Raw genomic sequence first — 19,715 nt, 5'->3', positions numbered from 1 at the left:
CTTCAAACATTTGATATTTAAAAAAATAATGATCACTTCTAGCATGTATATAGAAAAAAACTCATTTTGTATTTTATTGGTTGAAATGACTAAAGTGGTGTGTAACTGTTGGATAATTTACTAGACTATGAAATTGTTTTGATCATATTATATATAGAAACATTTTAAGATTGTATTTGATACATTCAATATCAATAAGCAGTGAGAGTTACAGAAATCTGAAACAAGACACTAAATAAATTAATGTGCAGTGTGTTGGATAGGACACCAAACTCAAAATCTAGAGAACTGAATTAATTCCCTGTGTAGGTATTCCCTCTCTAGACTTCAGTCCCTTCTGGCTTTAAAAAGGGCATAAACCTGAAATGCCTTTCTCTAGATTTCTTATTTGATTATACTTTGACAAAAGAGAATAGAGCCTCTCAAAGTTTCTTTTACCTGTAATTCTAATAATATATGATTTAGTAAAAATCAACCCTTTTCTTCTAGATAGTTTTGTTTCTACTTGACATTAAGTTCCTGAAAGCCAAGGATTAGATCTTGTTCATCTTCGTATATTCAGCACTAAGCACAATGCCTAACACATCGTAGTGCCCAGTAAGCATTTGTTACATAAGGAATGTGATTACTGTTATAAAAACTAGTTATTCCTAAGTTATTCATTTTCTGACTCACCTAAGATGAATTTTCCAGCTTGAGGGTTAAATGTATATATTTTGGTTAAGGATAGTAGAAAATAATGCTAAAGTCGAGGCATCTCTAACAAACTAAAGTTTTGTCTAACAAAATAACAAGGCTTTGCCTTGTGATTTGTGATCAAAGAACTGTGAATATAAAATTATCTGGTGATCGGGGGCGCCTGGGTGGCTCAGTCTTTAGTTAAGCATCAGGTTCTTGGTTTCAGCTCCGGTTATGATCTCCTGGGTCACAGGATCCAGCCCTGACTCTGCGCTCAGCAGGAGTCTGCTTGAAGATCCTTTCCCTCTGCCCCTCCCCTACCTCATGCACATACACAGGCACAGACATGTGCACACTCTCTCTCTCAAATAACAAGAAATCTTTAAAAAAAAAGTATCAGCTGATGAGACTGAAAAACTTACTAATGCAGTCCCAGGAAGCCTTATTTCAATTATAGTCAAAAATTCTTTTGAACAATAATATAAGTGGCTAAATTTATATTATCCATAAAATGAGGCAGAGGTAAGGTATTCCAATGTAACAGTTTAAAACATTCCCACAGCCCCTTTTAAAATACCTTTACTGGTGTCCAGAAAAATTATGAGCAGTATATTCTCCCTATACTGGGAGAAGAAAGTTACTAAACATCCTTAAAAATCAATATGAATCCAGATTGCATAATGTGTCCAGTGCTAGGATCACTATGCAAATGTACTGGTCTTTTTTTCTTTTCATCCTTTGCGGGACCATCCTTTGGACTAAAATTCCCCCACATTTGACTTCTGTGTGCATGTCCCCAAGTTCCTTTCATAGAAGTTGTATTTCCCATTTTCCTATCTTACAAGTTGGATCACCTTAGGCAGAAAATGTAGGGCAGGCTGGAGCTTTGAGAAAAGAGCATTTCAAGGTTGTAGAGAGAGGAGTATTTTATAGTTGAAATCATAATAAAAATATAAGAACCATGAGTGCTTTTAAATATTTAAGAAATACAATAGCGGACAGAACTTTCATTAGGCAATGTTGCTGGTGTAGCAGAAACCAAAATGACAATAGTGTAAAACAGTGGGTAATATTCCTGGGATAAAATCTATGAGGAAAAAATCAGATTTAATTAAGATTTTAAGACCCCTTTGACATTATTAAGGGTATGTGCCTGCTAACAATATAATTAAAGCAGACCTTTTCATAAAAGTGATGCAATGGCATTATGAAGAGCCAAGAAGAGTGGAGGTAAAGAGATAGGATAATTATTTACTTTCAATCAATTTATTTATCCAAAACTAATTTATTGTATACCTACTATGTGCAGAGCACTATACATGGGGGCGGGGGGGGCATATGAAATTGCCCTAGACACGGTATTTATAACCTGTTATTCTTCTTTTCTTCATACAAGAGTGTTATCTTTGTGTGAATCCTCCCAAAATGAGCTGCTCACTTATAGGTGATTATTTTGGAAAGGAATTTCAAGGAACACTGGTAGGAGATTGGAACAAATTAAACAGAGGAAGAGGGAAAGCCAGTCCAAGAATGGGTTATTGAGCTGGTCCCTGCTCTGGGTCACTAAGCTCCATCCCACTGGGAACCCTGTGAGGAGCCATGTGGAATATATCTCAAAATTGTTTGTGCTGCATGCAGCTGGTTGTCATAGCAGCAGCCAAAGTAAAAAGGCAACGAGAGGATGGAAGGCCAGATACAAAAGGTGTGTGAAACAAATACATTTTGCAAATTTATCTCATGTGGAGGTAAAGAGAGCAGTTATTTATTAAGCCCAATTATTATATGTGGTCATTGTGCTAGCCACTGGGGAAGGGAAAAAGAGAGTAAAAAAAGATGAAAAATCAAGGTCCCTGTTCTTTAGGAACTCACAGTTTAGGCAAGGAGGCAAGTCAGCGAACAAGGCAGTGAGTGAGGAGTTTGAATTGCAGTTGAGCCTCAAGGGAGGGAGCAAGTAATGGTTAAAAGGGCCAAGTATGTTATCAAAGAAGTAACCTTTGAACTAAGTCCTTAAGGAGAAGTAAAAGTATGTTAAATGGAGCCTGGAAATTTGGGAGGAAGTGGAAGGTGATTCCAAGTAGAAGAAATATGGATTGCAAGCCAGGGGGGTTAAAGAGTGCGGTTTGTTCAGAGCACTGTGATCTACTACTTAGAGGAATTATATACTAAGACTGTAGTCCAGCACACAGAACAGTGTATCAAGTATAGTAAGTGTTCAATAAGTATCTGTAGGTACTCAAGTACTACTTGTGTAACCAGTGCATTTTCTGATCTGCATTCTTCAAGCTGTCCTTCAGAGGAGCATATTGTTGGCATGGTTGTTACTGTTTCAAATGTATAGGATTTTGAGGTACATATAGCCTTATTCCAGCAATGGATATTTCTTCTTGGGCGAAAGGAAAGGGCTTACATTGGCCCTTCTTGTATAAATACTAATACATCTTAATTACTGTTGCTACTGTTCAATGAACACTTAAATGAGCATCCTGCTAACATTTTACTCAGCTCATCTAGTTATCAAAACAACACTACCAGGAAGACAAAGCCAAGGCATAGGTGCACTAAGCTAATGCATGGTGTGCTTGATTGTTACAAATACTGTCTCCATCTAAAACTAGCACATTTAACTAGAAGTCACAGACAAGAGCAATTCCTCAACAGTTGTCTTGCAGTGTGTGTATGTAACTCTGTCTGTTCATGGTATGATGTCTTCAGAGAGGTATAAGAATATGAGATTCTTTTCAATAAAATAGAACCACCCTTCCTCTAAAGTGGTAGTCAGTGTTTCCAAATCCTGAATTCTAGACTAATGATACTACCTTCCCTATAGGGCTCCTTTCTTTTTCTTGAGCTGCAGAAGTTAAAACAATTCATCTATAGTTCTCTGTAATAAATATTTTGAGAGTGTCATCTACTTGATCAAATGCTGTTAACACAAAATAAATTAAATATGATCCTTGCTTTCAAGAGGCTTAGCCTCTATTGAAGTTGATGGACATGAGAGTGATAAAGTATAAGTAAAAGCAAATGACCATTGGAGAAAAGAGGAATTGGCAAATTAATTCCAACTAGAGTTAGGTAGTAACTCAGGGAGGCTACATGGAAATGGAAGCACAGAGAATCAGCATATCTCCATTTTAGCATTATTTTTACCCTAACTTCACCACATCATTCATCTCCATCAGCCTCATCTCCTCGTCTTTGCTACTAAAGGGTTGCACAAGATGACCCCCAATACCCCTTAGAGTTCTGACAGGTTCTAACTTGATGAGCGGGTTGCATTTGAGCTGGGCACTGAAAGATGGGCACTGTTCTAACATGTAGAGATGCAAAAAGCCATACAATAGAATATTACTCAGCCATCAGAAAGGATGAATACCCACCATTTGCACTGACATGGGTGGAACTGGAGGGGATTATGCCAAGTGAAACAAGTCAAGCAGAGAAAGACAATTATATGGTTTCACTCATATGTAGAACATAAGGAATAGCACAGAGGACCACAGGGGAAGGGAGGGAAATCTGAAGGAGGGGAATCGGAGGGAGAGATGAACCGTGAGAGATGATAGACTCTGAGAAACGAACCCTCAGAGGGGAGGGGGTTGGGGGGATGGGTTAGCCTGGTGATGGGTATTAAGGAGCGCACATATTGAATGGAGCACTGGGTGTTATACGCAAACAATGAATCATGGAACACTACATCAAGTAAATAAATAAATAGCCATCCCAGATGAAGGCAGAGCATGAGGAAATACACCAAGGCAGCAAAGACACAGGTGTGTCCTGAGAATGAAGAGCCCTTCCTGCCTCATGTGACCAAAGCAGCCCATGTCAGACAGCAGCCAGGGTAGGACTGGAAAGGTAGCTTCGGGAAAGTTTGCAGAGGGTCTTGAATTCTATACAAAGTCATTTGGATTTAATAAGGTCTTTTAAATAGCCAAAATATAATGGTAATGATTAGAGAATCATTAAGAATAACTGAAAAATCAATCTGGAGCGTAACAAGTGGAACAATTTAAGTAAATCAGAACTACAGGGCCAGATAATCACTGACCTTCATTGCATTTGAAAAGCTAAGGGGGGAAAAATGGAAGGTAAATGTAATATTCCCCAAAATGAAAAAGATAATCAAACCTTATGAAATTCTTGATCCTTAATGCTGAAAGAGCCATGTTGTAGAATAACAAAAGAAGCTGCTTTAGAATAATGTTCCTAACACAAAAGAGGTAAAAAAATAAAATTGAATGAATAAGACAATCCAATCATTAAAGCTCCAAGTTTAAACACTTACATAAAAACTGAAATAATTTTACACCCACATAGCCACACACATAAAATCTTAAAAACTCATTCAACTTGCAAAAATGTTTACCGGTTTGCGATTTCTCCCACTTTTTACCACACTAGCAACGTCACATTGATAACACAGCTGATGGCAGTGACTATTAGTGACCTTAAGAACACAGCTGGGTTTCTATTTTTATTTCTCTAAAACCCTCTTTTCTTCAGCTAAATGATGCCTTAAAGGCCCACACTAAAATCTACGTAGCCAAGGCAATATGTGTTGTGTGTTTGTATATACATTTCACACAACAAAGCCAGCTTTGGAAACACATATACACGCTCCCACACACATACACACACATACTCCAAAATATGTAATGATACTTATATAGAAACCTGTTTTCAAACCAACCAAGAATAAATAACTAGGCTTTGCCCAAGTTCAAAGAAGCATTTAGGATATCCAAAATTACCTCTCTTGGCAACACACTTCAAAACAGAGCTACTATAGATTCATGTAAATCACTTCTGATCTGCTAAAAATGGAGTAAACAAAAAAATCCACACATTTAGAAGATATTGATGAACAATTCAAGCTTTGAAACTTTTTTCAATGACTATGAAGGACAGGAAAAAGGCCGCAGAATTTGTTTCTATTTGGGTGATTGCTTACTTACTCTCCTTAGCTCGAATTAGAGGTAATAGTCTTGGAGAGTTTCATCTGGCTATTTGCAGATACAAGTATTTATCTAGAAATAGGCAGATTTCTGAATATGGGTAGTAACAGAGACAAACATATGTTTAAAATTCCTAATGTAGTTGATGCTGAGTAAATAGGACTGTAGACTTGTGAACTTTGGCAAAATGGCTATTCAGCAAGCAGAAAAGGATTCAAGGATGGTGGTCTGCCAGAGAAATAGCTTAGTAGTTGCTAAGAACAAGCTGGCAGGGAAATACCATGAGTCAGAAAGAGAAAGGAATCATGTGATTTCTCTAGCCATTCTCTTCATTGTTCATAATATAAAATAAAGATACTTTCTGTGAAAACTATTTTACATTTTTATGTTTGTGAAGGCTCTTGTCTGTAAAAGATGTTGGAACTTCCTGAAGATAGGCATTCAGTGTTTGATCAAGTGAAAAAAATAAAAATCTAAAATGTGAGAATAAGTATCTAAATGTAGATTTTCTATAACTTTAGGCCTTGGTTTTGGAAAAAAAAGTGTACCAATGCACACTTATTAGACCGATTCCTTCTAAAGAAGACTTAAAAAAAGGCTGATAGGCAGGAATTTGAAGCCATTTAGCAACTCCTACTTTCTCCCTAAATAACAAGCGAAGCTTGCTTTGCTAGAGGCTCATAAATGAAACCTTACTCTACCAGACTGAGAGCGGCATGAAGAGTGGGCCATGTTACATTTACCTCTCTGTAGTCTAGGAAAACAGTCTATGGCACAATAAATGTGTACTGAGTAAAAAAGAATCTAAAAATCTATACGTTGTTAGCCCTACCACATCATCACTATGCTACTCGGGCATTCGTCAACGCTAGGGCCTCAGGGAGAAGATCTTGGAGGAGCTACAGACAGGAACATGGAATCCACACAAAAAAAGCCTACCTCTGGAAATCACGGCGCCGCCGGTGTGGGTGCGAGATGGTACATGGGAAGACGGTGTTTGTCTGTGCTGTGTCTTTAACACAGCGCGGCCCATGTTAGCTCCTGAGCCACTTGATTGGAGAAGAAATAGCACAGAAAGGAATAAGGAGATGATGTCACCTATGCTGAGACTTGTCTGCTTCTTCCAGACACCACAGCCCAAAGTGGTACATTTAGTGGTAAAACATCCCATTCTAATACCCTCTTCCTCCCCTGATCTCCACCCAGCATTTAGGCAGAATTAAATGATGCAAAAAATCTGAATCTGGATATCCCCTCCACCTGCTGATGGTGTTAAGGGGTGGGTATTGCTAACAAGAAGATTAAAATATCTTTTGAGTTAACGCCTCCCACAGTATGTATTGAAACAGAGTTGCACTGTCTTTTTGGATAGAATCAATGATGCATGATTTCTCAGTAAACTAATGTGCCATCTATTTTGAATCCACATTAATCACTTTCTTTTTTAAGAAATCTAATTTAGGTGTAAATCATTCACTTCCCAGGTATAGGTTTTCTCAATAAAATATAAGTTGAGGCCAGCTTTTTCTTATGGAAGCAGAGTTAATGTAACTAACTCTACCTAAGATTTCAGCAAGAATCTTAAAAATATGACTCAAAGCTAGTTTAGTTAAACTTGAGTAATTTAAGGAAATTGCCTAGGCAAGTAATTGGTATTATACCAAAACTAAATATTTCACAGTTACATTTGCTTTCGCCTAAAAATAAAAACTGGAGCAATACAAGGGAAAACTGCCAAGACTGAAAATAATATGCAGCAGCTGTAAGTAATTGGGAGTGATAATCATAATTAGACAAGATGTAAGATGTGTGTTAAAACCCAGATTGGATCTTCCTGTTGACAACTGGGAGCAATCCCAAAGGCCTGGACACCACACCTCGCCCAGGCACTTCTGCTCCCTGCCTGAGAGCCCCAGCAAAACCAAACTCGGCACTAGATGAGCCATGAAACCACTCTCTAAAGGCCATGCATCTTAGGGGGGGAGGGGGGAGAAAGGGGTCATACTCCCTGGCCTCAAGGATTCTTCAAACTAGAGGAGACTGGACAATTATCGAGCAGTAAATGGCATTAAATAAAAGTCCTTCAAAAGAAGCCAAGATAATGAAGAGAATAAATACTTTTGCAAGATAAAATGGAGGCCAAGTTTGTAAGACCAGAGAAACATTGATTTAATCAAGTGTAGATTAAGAACGAAGTAAAATATTCTTGTTCCATGGGAAACATCTCAAGCTAAAGAGTAAGCTTTATGGGGACAGGAGCGATTCCTATTTTGCTCAGAAATAATGACGCAGAGAAGGCCTAGCACATAGCACACACTGAATGTGCCAAACAAGTGCGTGAATGAGAAGTGTTTAGATAATACTTGAGGGAGTGTTCATCCTGTGTCAGATGCTGTACTGTGTGCTTTCAAGGTATCAACCCATTTAATCTTTACGATAACTTTTGAAATACACCAATCTTCATTTGCAGGTGAAGATACTGAACTATTAAGATTAAGAATGGAGCTAGACTTTAAACCAACGTCATCGTCATCTGGATCCACAGTCCATAGATTATGCATACTTAAAAATTAGAATGCCTTTAGCTTTACTAAGGAAGTGGGTAGAATAACAGCTTACTTTTTCTGTTGTTTTAAATTCTGATCTACAAACTACACCAAACAATAAAATGGTGAAAATGAAAACATTTAACACATTACTCAAAGGTTGTGTATTCTCTCTTTCTCTCCCTCTCTCTCTCTCTCTCTCCTCTTAAATTCTTCATCCTTTTGCTTTCTTCCTCCTTTCACTTCTTCATTCTCTGTTCTTTTCTTCTCAATTCAAACCTCTTGTCCTTTCTACATTCCTCTCTTAAAACCAAAGACAATTAAACAGGGAGTAGGAAAGAAACACAGAACAGTTTTCCTCTCACATACTTTGCCTTCAGAGCAAGAAATCATAGGAACAACTATTGAAATAGGGTATTTTATCAAAGTTGTCCTGAATTAGACAAATGAATATTTAGGAATATCTTCCCACATTTAATTCAACTAAAGTCTGTTGAACACATTTGCTATAAGATACAGAGGTACACATTATAAAGAGAAATGTTCCATAACTTCAACATGCTTATAGTCCAGTGTAAGGGAAATATATAATTTATTATAAGTTAAACTATTTCTGAAGTTCGATATAAATGGGGGACTAAAAATTCTTAGAGAGATGGAGTAAGTGGTATTTTAGATATCTAAGGATAAGTAGAACTTTGGTAGGTAGAGAGGGGGAACAGAAAGGGAGGCCATTTAAGCTTATAGATATGGCATATGTAAATAACAAGGAGTAATGAAAATACTCTGTGTGTTCAGAAAATGGCCTGTGTGACTGGAGCTAAGAGTATGTATAGTCTGGATCAGTTGTCTAGAACCAGATAACGGGGTAACTGAATGCTGAGCTACAGTGCTTTGGCTTCCCTCAATAGACAGTGGAGATGCTTGATGGTTTGGGATTAACATAGGCTTCTACTCTTGCCTCCACTAGTATGATCTATTTTCCACAGAATAGCCAAGTGATCACTAAAAATGTCAGCTAGGCTCCTCTGCTCAGAACCCTCCTATGAATTCCCATATCACTCAGAATCAAAAAAAATTCTCACCATAGCTCCACTACACCTCTGATCATATGCCTTAGCCCTCCTAATTTTATTTAGGATGAGTAGCAGTATGATATTCACAGGCAGGAGAAAACATGGCAGAGAGTATACAACAGATCTGACCATGCCAGAGGCACCACTGCATGTTTCCTAAGAAATTTAGGACTATATCTGGGGAGCATAGGTTCATCTAAACTCCCTTTCATTTGCTGCAAGAAGATGGTGCTACAATTATTCCCCTTGTAATCAGCCTTAGGGTCTGTCTTCTTGCTCAAGTGCTGAAGGGAGATATTCTGACGCTATACAGGACTTAGAAGGCCATAAGTCTAAAAGTAGGGAGAGAAGGAAGGCAGTGAAATGTGTGATGAAAGACAATATTTTTCCAAAAAAAGAAGTCAAGGTATTGTGTGTGTCCCTTGATGTGCTTATGGTAACAGTATGGGAAATGGATATGAACCTTATCATCACTCAACATATATTTATTGAACACTTACTGAATACCAGACTCTGTATGATATGATAAACAACAATGATAAAAGATATATATAAAAATCTTGGCTTGAAGATATTCTTGGCCTAATGGAGAAAGACAGATATGTAAACATGATGTGATAGATATGTAAATATATCAAATATTCCAAACTAATTTGACATGTGCGGCTTTATAAAAACTCTTTTCTCTTTTTAAAGTGGATGATATTTGAACTGAGCCTTCAAGCTAATATCTAATAGTGATCAGTTATTTTCTTAATTTCTTAACATTTTCTATATTTTCTTAAATAGCTGATTGAGATTTAACATGCCAAACAAATCTAATTGGTCCAAATAGTACTGAGACTCCTAACTTTAGTATCTTTAGTCTGGTGCTCTGAATCACCCAGTTAACAAGTCACGCACACTAAAAATACATAATAAGTATCAGTCAAGGTTATACAATCAAACTAAAGTTATACAATAATAGGATACCCCAAGTAAAAGGACTACTATGCCACCATTTTAAAAAGTGAGATATATATGTACTAACATGTGTATATCATTGCATTTTGTAAAAAAATACTTGTATTTTTATCTGCTGTCTGGACTACTTACCTGCCATGATTCCTTATATTTGTTCATTATCCTTATAATTATAAATATCCTAATGTTCCATATATGCCTTTTTATTTATACCTCCAACTATTATAAAACTTTCCTAAGAGAGGAGATTGGGTTTTATGCATCTTAGCCTGTGTTCCATCCCCAGCATGTGAAAGATGCTCAATATATACCTAAGGAGTATGAATCATGATACATGATATACATACATTAGTTATCTGACCAAAAATTCCCTTCACTAACTTTACTCTTTTTTTTTGGCTTACTAATTATCAGTAGCTATTCCACAGTCCATTTCCTATAATAATTGCAGGCTAACGATGCAGCAACAGGCTCCTACATTATTTTAGGACTAATAGAGTATTGCATCTACAAACAACTAAGGAGTACAATGGAGAAAAGATACACTATCTTAATTAAAAAGTATTACTTAATTTTAAATATATTATTGACATACATTTGTCATGTCTAGGACAATAGGAGGCTGAGTAGAAGATAAAGGTGCACTGGGGGAAGAGGTAGGGTATATGGAATTAAGTAACAAAAGAACCATCCATATCTTATTAGATAGTGTAGCCCCAGTTCCTGGTACCTAATTCGATAAATATTTGATAAATGAATGAAAGATGCTGTATTGTAGATTCCCTGACCTCTATGCAAGTTACTTGCTTCAGAAGAGATTCCATTTTGTAGGAGAGAAATACTCCTTTTAACTCTGACCCATTCATTTGTTTAATTGAATCATTCATTCAAGAGACATTTCTTGAGCATCTACCATGCACCAGACTTTGCCACTCTTAGTGCATGGAAACACAAAGATAAATAAAACATGATCTAGGAGAGTTCACAGTCTGGTGAGAAAAATAGATATGTATATGAATATTTGCAATGTAGTATGATAGTCCTAGAAAAAGGAATATATATGGTGGCCTAATAACACAATAGGGTAACCTGCTCAGCTTGCTGGAAAAGGGGAGGGGATTCAGGAAAGATTGCCCCAAAACTGCACTTTAAAAGATGGATAAGGACTTTTCAGGATTCTTTATACTTTACCCACTTAATGTACTATTTAATTTGTCATGATAATGAAAATTTTATCTTTGCTTTGTATGCTTGGCTTTTAAGATCTAGTTCTTATTTTTGAAATCATTTTATATGCTTTGTTTATTATTAGTCCTTTACTATTATACTGGTTTTATTGCATTCAAGATTCTTAAAAAACAACAGCAAAATAACTCTCAAGTAGCTATCATTGAGAAGGTAACAGACCAATTGAATGTTTATTTATGTTTTAAAAAACAAAACACCTTTCTAGGTCTTGAACAAGAGAAAATAATATAAGGAGTTTCATGGTTTTAAATTAGACTTCTTATATATCAAAACTTCAAAAGCTATGGGCTCAACAACAGATTTCTTCATCATCTTCTCATTTTTTAAAAAACTAATTTGTGATGCAAATGGAAGCGTTAAATAGTGGATTTTGCTCTGTGTTTACTAAAGAGTAGTAGTCTCAGCCCTTGAACTTCATTTACTTGGAATCAACAAGTGTACTGTCAAGGAAACTTCTCACTGCATAGGTTAATGCATCTTTCATCCCCTTTAATTTCTTAGAGATATAAACAACGCAATTTATTCTTCTTGTAATATGGAAATGTAGTCATTGGTGAAAATGCCATTAAAATCTACCTGCTGGTAATTTAAACTCCGTGTGACTAAAACTGCTCCTGGAGTTGAGTTATAGATTTGGGGGTGACGTAGTATACTTTTTTTATTACACGATTTGTTGTCCATTAGAAAACACTGCTTGAAATCCAGGTTTTATTAAGAAAGGGTAGTTAAAGGTATGTTGGTGGGTTTTTTATTATTACTGTTATTTTTATGACGGTAAATGAGAATCAGTCTCAAGCAAAGCTGAGAACGCCTGCAACATTCAACTTCTGGAACACAGTACAATTCACATGCCAAGAGGCAATGGTCCTCTTGTGAAATGAAGTGGAATCCGTTCAGTAGACTCCCCAAATATTCCAAGCTTTGGTGAATCTCTAGGTGAAATCTCTCAGTGAAAAGTTAACATGACTGTTGGCCAGGTACCACATAAGCTTCTCTATGTATGAAACTATGATCTTTCCCATGTATAAAAGTAATCATACAATTCAACAGCTCCAAATTCTTGAAAGATTCCTTCAGTATAAAAAACTAAATTCTTTTTCCTTATAGTTGAGGTCATGTTTTATCTGCCTAGAGATCCAGTTTCAATTCCCTTGACTCCAAGCCTCAAACTTCATGGCCCAACAAGACTAATCTACTAGAATATAGGCCATGCTCTCTCCTTTCCTCATACCTTTGAATAAATTGTTTCCTCTACCCAAATGACTGTCCCCTTTGGTAAAACTCTCTGTTAAATCATCCCCCCCCCTTGCCCAGGCAGATTTAGATATACAATTTTTTGTGTCACTCCAGTTTATACACCTAATATTCCTTGGATTATATTATAATTGCTTGAATATCTTTCTTCACTTAACCACCCCCCCCCCAGAAAAAAAGGTTTTGGAAGAGAGAATCTCTTTTTTCCCCCAGCATTTAGTACAGTATTTGGCCAGTAAAAAAAATCCACAAATATATGTATGTATTTCTATATGATATCACTTGTATGTGACATCTAAAAAAGCTGAACTTGTCAAAACAGAGCAAATGGTGGTTACCAGAGCCTGGGGGAGGGGAATTGGGGGGATGTTTGAGTATACAAACTTAGAATCAGTAGGTAAATGACTCCTGGAGAACCAATGCACAGCACAGTGATTATAGACAACAATACTGTATTATAACCTCCAAAGTTGCTACAAAACTAGATTTTAATTGTTTCCATCACAGAAGAGAAATGATAATTATGGCATGTGATAGAGTCGGTAGCCGATGCTGTGGTCATAATTGTATTGCAATTCAGAAATGTGGCAAATCAACACTGTTGTACCCCTTCAACTTACACAGTGTTGTAGGTCAATTATATATCTCAATAAAAATAAATGTGAACAAATACATGCATGAACTACATATTATCCACTAATCCAAATATTTACAGTACATATGAAAGGAATAATAATGTTAGCAGCTGTTTACTGACCACTTAGCCTGTGTCCAGCCCAGTGCGATGTGCTGTATGTGCTTTGTCTTCAGTTCTCACTGCAGCCCTGCCAGGTGGATTATATTATTCTTTTCTTGCCCTTGAGAAAACTGAAGCTCAGAGTGATTAGTTGAATAGGCCACACGTTGTCCTGTAGCAGAACCAGATGTGAACCTAAGTCTGTCTGACTCCAACGCCAGTGCTCTCCCCAATACAGCCAGCTGCCTTTTGATTATTGTTAAGATCCTGAAAGACACAAATTAGATTTTGATTTAATCTTTTCCATTTCTTTCCAGCTCCAAGTACAGCCCAGTATGGAATTACCGGGGGCGCTGACCTTCTTTTCTCCTGCTGGTACCTTGTGTTGACACTGTCCTCTTTCACCAGCATATTCTACCTGAAGAATGCCATTCTACAATAAATTTAAAGACCCATAAAAGGCTTTTAAGGATTCTCTGAAAGTGCTGATGGCTGGATCCAATCTGGTACAGTTTGTTAAAAGCAGCGTGGAATATAATCAGCCGTGCTTACATGGGGATGATCGCCTTCTGTAGAAATGCTCATTATGTAAATACTTTAATTCTACTCTTTTTTTGATTAGCTACATTACCTTGTGAAGCAGTACACATTGTCCTTTTTTTAAGACGTGAAAGCTCTGAAATTACTTTTAGAGGATATTAATTGTGATTTCATGTTTGTAATCTACAACTTTTCAAAAGCATTCAGTCATGGTCTGCTAGGTTGCAGGCTGTAGTTTACAAAAACGAATATTGCAGTGAATATGTGATTCTTTAAGGCTGCAATACAAGCATTCATTTCCCTGTTTCAATAGGAGTCAATCCACACTTACAAAGATGCAGTTTTTTTTCTTTTTTGATAAAAAAGCAAATAATATTGCCTTCAGATCATTTCTTCAAAATATAACTAACACGTATCTAGATTTTTCTGCTCGCATGATATTCAGGTTTCAGGAATGAGCCTTGTAATATAATTGGCCGTGCAGCTCTGCTTCTCTTCCCTGTAAGTTCAGCATGGGTGTGCCTTCATATAAAATAATAATTTTCTCTTTGTCTCCGACTAATAAAAACGTTTTGCCAAATCCTACAATTTGAAAGCAAAAATAAACCACAAGATAAAGTTGAACTATATCCTATCTCTAAAGAATGAAGGAGCTGTTAGACTATAAAAATCTCATCCCTCCTTACCAGTGGGGTGTGAGGATTTTGCCCCACATAAACTCAGTTTTGTAATGAAAACAATGCAATTAACATAGTGCAGGTAAATTTATTACCATATGTATTCTTGTAGTTGCGGTTGGATGTTGGATCCAGTTTGGGAAATAATTCCCTTCGAGATGACAGTCCATCTGAGAAATTGCCTAGCAATACAGCATCCTTTCCTTTCACTATCCCAAGCCAAACTTTTTAAGGTGGTTTGTCAGAAAGAACACAAAGTCTGATCACCTAATATTACATGAGTTGGTGAGCACTCCAAATTCGTTTGGCTCTGAGGCAGGTAAGTTGGTGTGATAGATACAGGGCTCCTGCAGACAGGGGCATTTCGCATATCTTCCACCTGAAAACATCACTCAGTTGATAGTTTGGAATGCATGCTGTATGAAAGAAAATGTTCCAAAATATATTGTATCAAATATTCCATGCCGGTATGCAGCAGATCAATCCCTGAAATAACTAATTCTGCAATAAAATCTTTCTGTGTAGCCATGTTAGTTCAAACAAGCAAGGCCAAAAAACAAACAACAACAAAATTACCATGCTTTATTTCTTCTTACATGATATATGTAAGATGTGATCAAAGGAAGACAAGACACCAGTGATTAGAATATCTTAAGATATATTAATTATTAAATTATCATGGATATTTGTTTCTATCATAAAGAATGAAAACTACATTTTTGAAGGAAAATGGGGTTACTCTAAAGTATTATATTACAAGAGTTTTTTGATGGTTTTACTCTTTACTAAAGAAAGACCATAGCCTTGAAAGCCATTCTACAAGTTTGACGAAATTACCAGTTTCACTACATAGAGAGATTTCCGCAAATAGTTCCCTTTTGCAAGTCATATTAACAACAACAACAAAAAACTACTAATAAAGTTAGATACAAGATATTTCATGGAGGGTGTACATCCTTAAGATATCTAATATTTTGCCCTGAAAGAAATGGCTTGAAAATCGTGATATTTTTCAAGTAAAGCTTAGCCCCGAAGTACACCATAAATCTATTTTAATTAGAAAAAAATGAATCCTAAATGAGGAGGCATAAATATACAGTGTTTCCACAAAATGGCAATAATATGGTATAATGCTATTAAATTTCCACACTATAATAATTCATTAAATTATTTTGACTGATGTATTAAAACCTTTTTTTAACACACATGACATTTTAATTTTGATTATTATTGATTTGCTTTTTAAAAATATTCTTTGTGGAATTGGTGAGTAAACTATATATATTTCTTTGTATTGCAGCTTTAAAGTGGCACACTCCATAATAATCTACTTACTAGAAATAGTGGTGCTACCACAGAAGTGTTAACCATCAGTACCATTGTTTGGGAGAAAGAAACAGATCAAGAATGCATATTATACAGTGACCGCTTTCCTAGAATTAAAAATACCTCCTCTTTGTAAGGTTCGTAGGGTAAATGTGAGGTAAATTGAGGTATAAACTATGGATGAACCAAATAATTAGTTCAAAGTGTTGTCATGATTCCGAATTTGTGGAGTCTGGTGTTTTTCCCATAGAATGTGACAGAAGTACAGTCATAGCTCAGTAGCTATATGTATTTGCCTTTATGTTAGAAGAGACTTTCTTGAGTGACATTTTAAATAGAGGAGGTATTCACTATGTTTTTCTGTATCACAGCAGCATTCCTAGTCCTTAGGCCCCTGAACAGAGTGAAACCATGAGTATTTATGAGTTCAATATTGTTCAAATAAGGCTACAGTATTTGCTTTTTTGTGTGAATGTATGCATATAATGTTCAAGTAGATGATTTTACATTTATAGACATATGAAATGTCTGATTACTTCATTTTATCAGTCCTGACTGTACAAGATTGTTGCAATTTCAGAATAGCAGTTTTATGAAATTGATTTATCTTTTGATCTAAAACAATTTTTCCTAGCTATTCATTTCAGCATTATATTTTCACAAGTTCCATTTGTGGGACTCCTTTTGTTGCCCCCAGATTTGTTTTTTGTTTTTTTTTTTCTAAGAAAGAAAAATAAAGAGCAGTTGAGGAAAGAGAGTGGAAAGAAAAGAAAAAGACAGAAAAGAGTGGAGGTATAGAGAGAGGGGGGAAAAAGGAGGAAGGAAGGAAGGGCAAAAGGAAGGAAGAGAGGGAGGAAGAAAGGGAGAGAGGGAAGAACAGAACATTAGGGTAGTTGACTTAATTCATTTGCATTCTTGGTTTAACTGCAAGTGGTGTAATTATGTTTTACAATGATCCCATTTGAAACCTAAGTCCTGTGACACCATTAAATTCCTATTATGCAGCAATTATATAATGAAAAGTACTGCCCAAATTATAGTATTGTGTTTTTTGGGAAACACTAAAAGATTCGAGAGAGAGAATGTCAAACTTAAAACCACTTTTGGGGGTGTTTAAAAAACTTAACTGAAAAATTAATGCTTCATCATAACATTCAAGCTATATCTAGAAAGTAGACTGGAGAACTAAGAAAATTACCCAGGTAATTCAGGACAAAAAAGAAATTTTCATATATATATATGTATATATATATATATGTATACATGTACATATATATATATATATAAATACCCCAATGTGTGAACTCAGAAAACTCTGAGAAATTTATCAAAGCCAATCATCTATATTGATCAAATTTACTGAATAATTGTTAATTTATCCATTGTGCTTAGCTTTGTGACAGCCAAAAGTTACCTATTTAATCTTTTCAATAAAAATTGTTTTTTGAAATTCAGAAATGATTTAAAAAGAGGTCAGGTTTTTAACTATTTATTGAAGTATGTGGATGTACAGTATTTCAATAGATATGAATATGAATAAATGGTATGCCTTAAGATCCTTTGAATATGTATTTACTTTAAAGACTGGATAAAGCCCTTCCTGTCTTTTAGTAAAACATCCATATTTCATAATCTGATGTAAAATATGTTGTACTGTTTCCAATAGGTGAATATAAAGTCAGTTTATCAATTAAAATATGTATTTGACTCATTTAAAAACTCTATTAGTTTAAGAGAAGAAGGAAGAAATAATAATTTAAACATACTTCTGCTATTCCCTTCTTTATTTTCTGCTGCTTTCACTGTACCACACTCACATCTTTCAGGTGCTCTGAAGCAGTACAGGGTGAAAATAGTAGATGCTACAATTTCAAAGGGCTCCACGATGTAGCCTTTCTCTCTGTTGCTGATTCCCAGAAGTTTTCACAAGTTGAACTACCTCTAGCCTAAAGAAGCAACTTTCTGGAGAGATTTTATTATCCATTATCTAGAACTTTCACCTGCCAAAATGCAGCAAAGTTAGCCACAGAGACTGCTGATAAAATCCTGTTTGTTTTTATAGGTCAAGCACCCAAAAACTCAAATACCTGTAGGAGTCAGGCATATAATATAATTTCATAAGACAGCTGGGTATAAAATGGAGAGGACGTATTCCACCTCAAGGCATTCAGATATGATTTCCTTAAAAACACCCTGTTTCCCAAACAAAGCATGATTTGGCTGAGAGCCCTTAGTTTGTGACTGCTATAAAATCCAAATGAACGACACCCCAGATGAATGATTTAAGCCCCCTTCTCCAAATCTGTCCATCCACAATGGTCAACCAAATGAAAAGGAATGGTATGGTAGATAAACAAAAACAACAAACCATGGAAAAGATCCATGCTTGGTGTAATAAGCTCTTTTGAAATATGGGTGTCATCGCTATTCTGGAAAAACTATACTAAAACCTTCTTCTCCCAAAATGAAAAACATTAATAAACATCTGAAATTCCTACTGGTTCATCACTTCTCCCTGTGTAACTTCTGTCCTGCACTCAATCGCACGGAAACAGAAGCATCAAGTCTCAGACCCTGAAAGATAGCATATGAAGCAGAGCTCTTGTGTCTCTGAATATGATAGGTCAAAACACAGATACTTCAAAATGACATCCAGGTATTTGGAAAATAATCACTTGCTTTAGCCTGTTAGGCAGACATTTAAGAATGTTAAGAGAAAAATTTCTAAGAACAATTCTTTCAAGATAATGGAATTTGATCCAGCCACCAGAGAGTTGATGCACTCTTTCTGAACTTCCCAAGAAGCATATGCCTTCACATTCACATGAATTTCTCATAATTCTAAATTCACTGAAAAATATTTAAGAATTGACATCTCTAGTGGAAGGAATAAAAATTGGCAAATGAAGCACATAAATATTTGCCAGTCTTCCTGGAGAAGAAAAAAGAAACAAGATTTTAGTCTCCTCCCTGAAAACTCTGCCCACAGTCATCTTAAAGTTAGTGCAACTCACCCACTGCCTTCAATCTAAGCAACATGCTCCACCTCAGAGACAGCAAGAATTAGTCGTGGCAGCTAGAATTACTCCTGAAAGGTCACAACTCTCTCTACCATGCATTTTACAACGGCAAAGCACTTTAGCAGACATTGCTACGTTGACTTTCACAATGCTTTAAAGTGTTAATATCGTCATGTGTTGATGATGAAAACAAGACTCCAAAACCTTAAGTCGCTTGCGGAAGATTACACTTCCAGTAAGTGGCAGATTTGAATCAAATAGGCAATGCAAAATACTCCCAAGTTGTTTCTATTTCCATTAATTTTCTCAGTAAAAGGAAAAGGAGGTGATCATATTACTAGCCTCACAAACAATTCTATGTATATTTATATTTATAAATAAGTAACTTAGTTTACACATTTTTTTCTTTAACGCCATCCTTTTATTTTCCTGTGCTTCCAGAGCATATGTGGTTTAATGGCAAATCACATTTTACATCTCACCTAAAACTTTTGGGGGCATGGAACATAAAATAAAATTGCCTCTGACACACAGGCCTGATTAATATTAGATCCATCACACCAAATGGAGGATCTTGTCATAATCATATGTATCTTTTCTCTATAGCATTTTGCAGAGGACCTGCCAAGTTTTAGATAATCCATTATTTCCCAGAATTCTTAGGAAAATAGAGACCAGAATATATATTTTTTA

The 19,715-nt window shown here is 36.0% G+C and overlaps 1 protein-coding gene across 2 annotated transcripts in view; it reads left to right on the top strand.

Moving 5' to 3' along the window:
* The window catches only part of NEGR1 (neuronal growth regulator 1), an 857,231-nt gene extending 839,533 nt beyond the window's left edge, over positions 1-17,698 (top strand). Inside the window, exon 7 of one of the 2 annotated variants that reach the window (XM_027620493.2) lies at positions 13,777-17,698. In XM_027620493.2, the coding sequence (XP_027476294.1) occupies positions 13,777-13,901 (125 nt within the window). In that variant the 3' untranslated portion in view covers positions 13,902-17,698. The remainder of the gene's footprint in view (positions 1-13,776) is intronic. The other variant, XM_027620504.2, reaches the window with a different exon arrangement.
* The last annotated feature ends 2,017 nt before the right edge of the window (positions 17,699-19,715 follow it).

This window comes from Zalophus californianus, chromosome 4, assembly GCF_009762305.2.
Source record: "Zalophus californianus isolate mZalCal1 chromosome 4, mZalCal1.pri.v2, whole genome shotgun sequence".
Classification (NCBI taxonomy): Eukaryota; Metazoa; Chordata; class Mammalia; order Carnivora; family Otariidae; genus Zalophus; species Zalophus californianus.
This window is presented reverse-complemented; position numbering and strand designations above follow the sequence as displayed.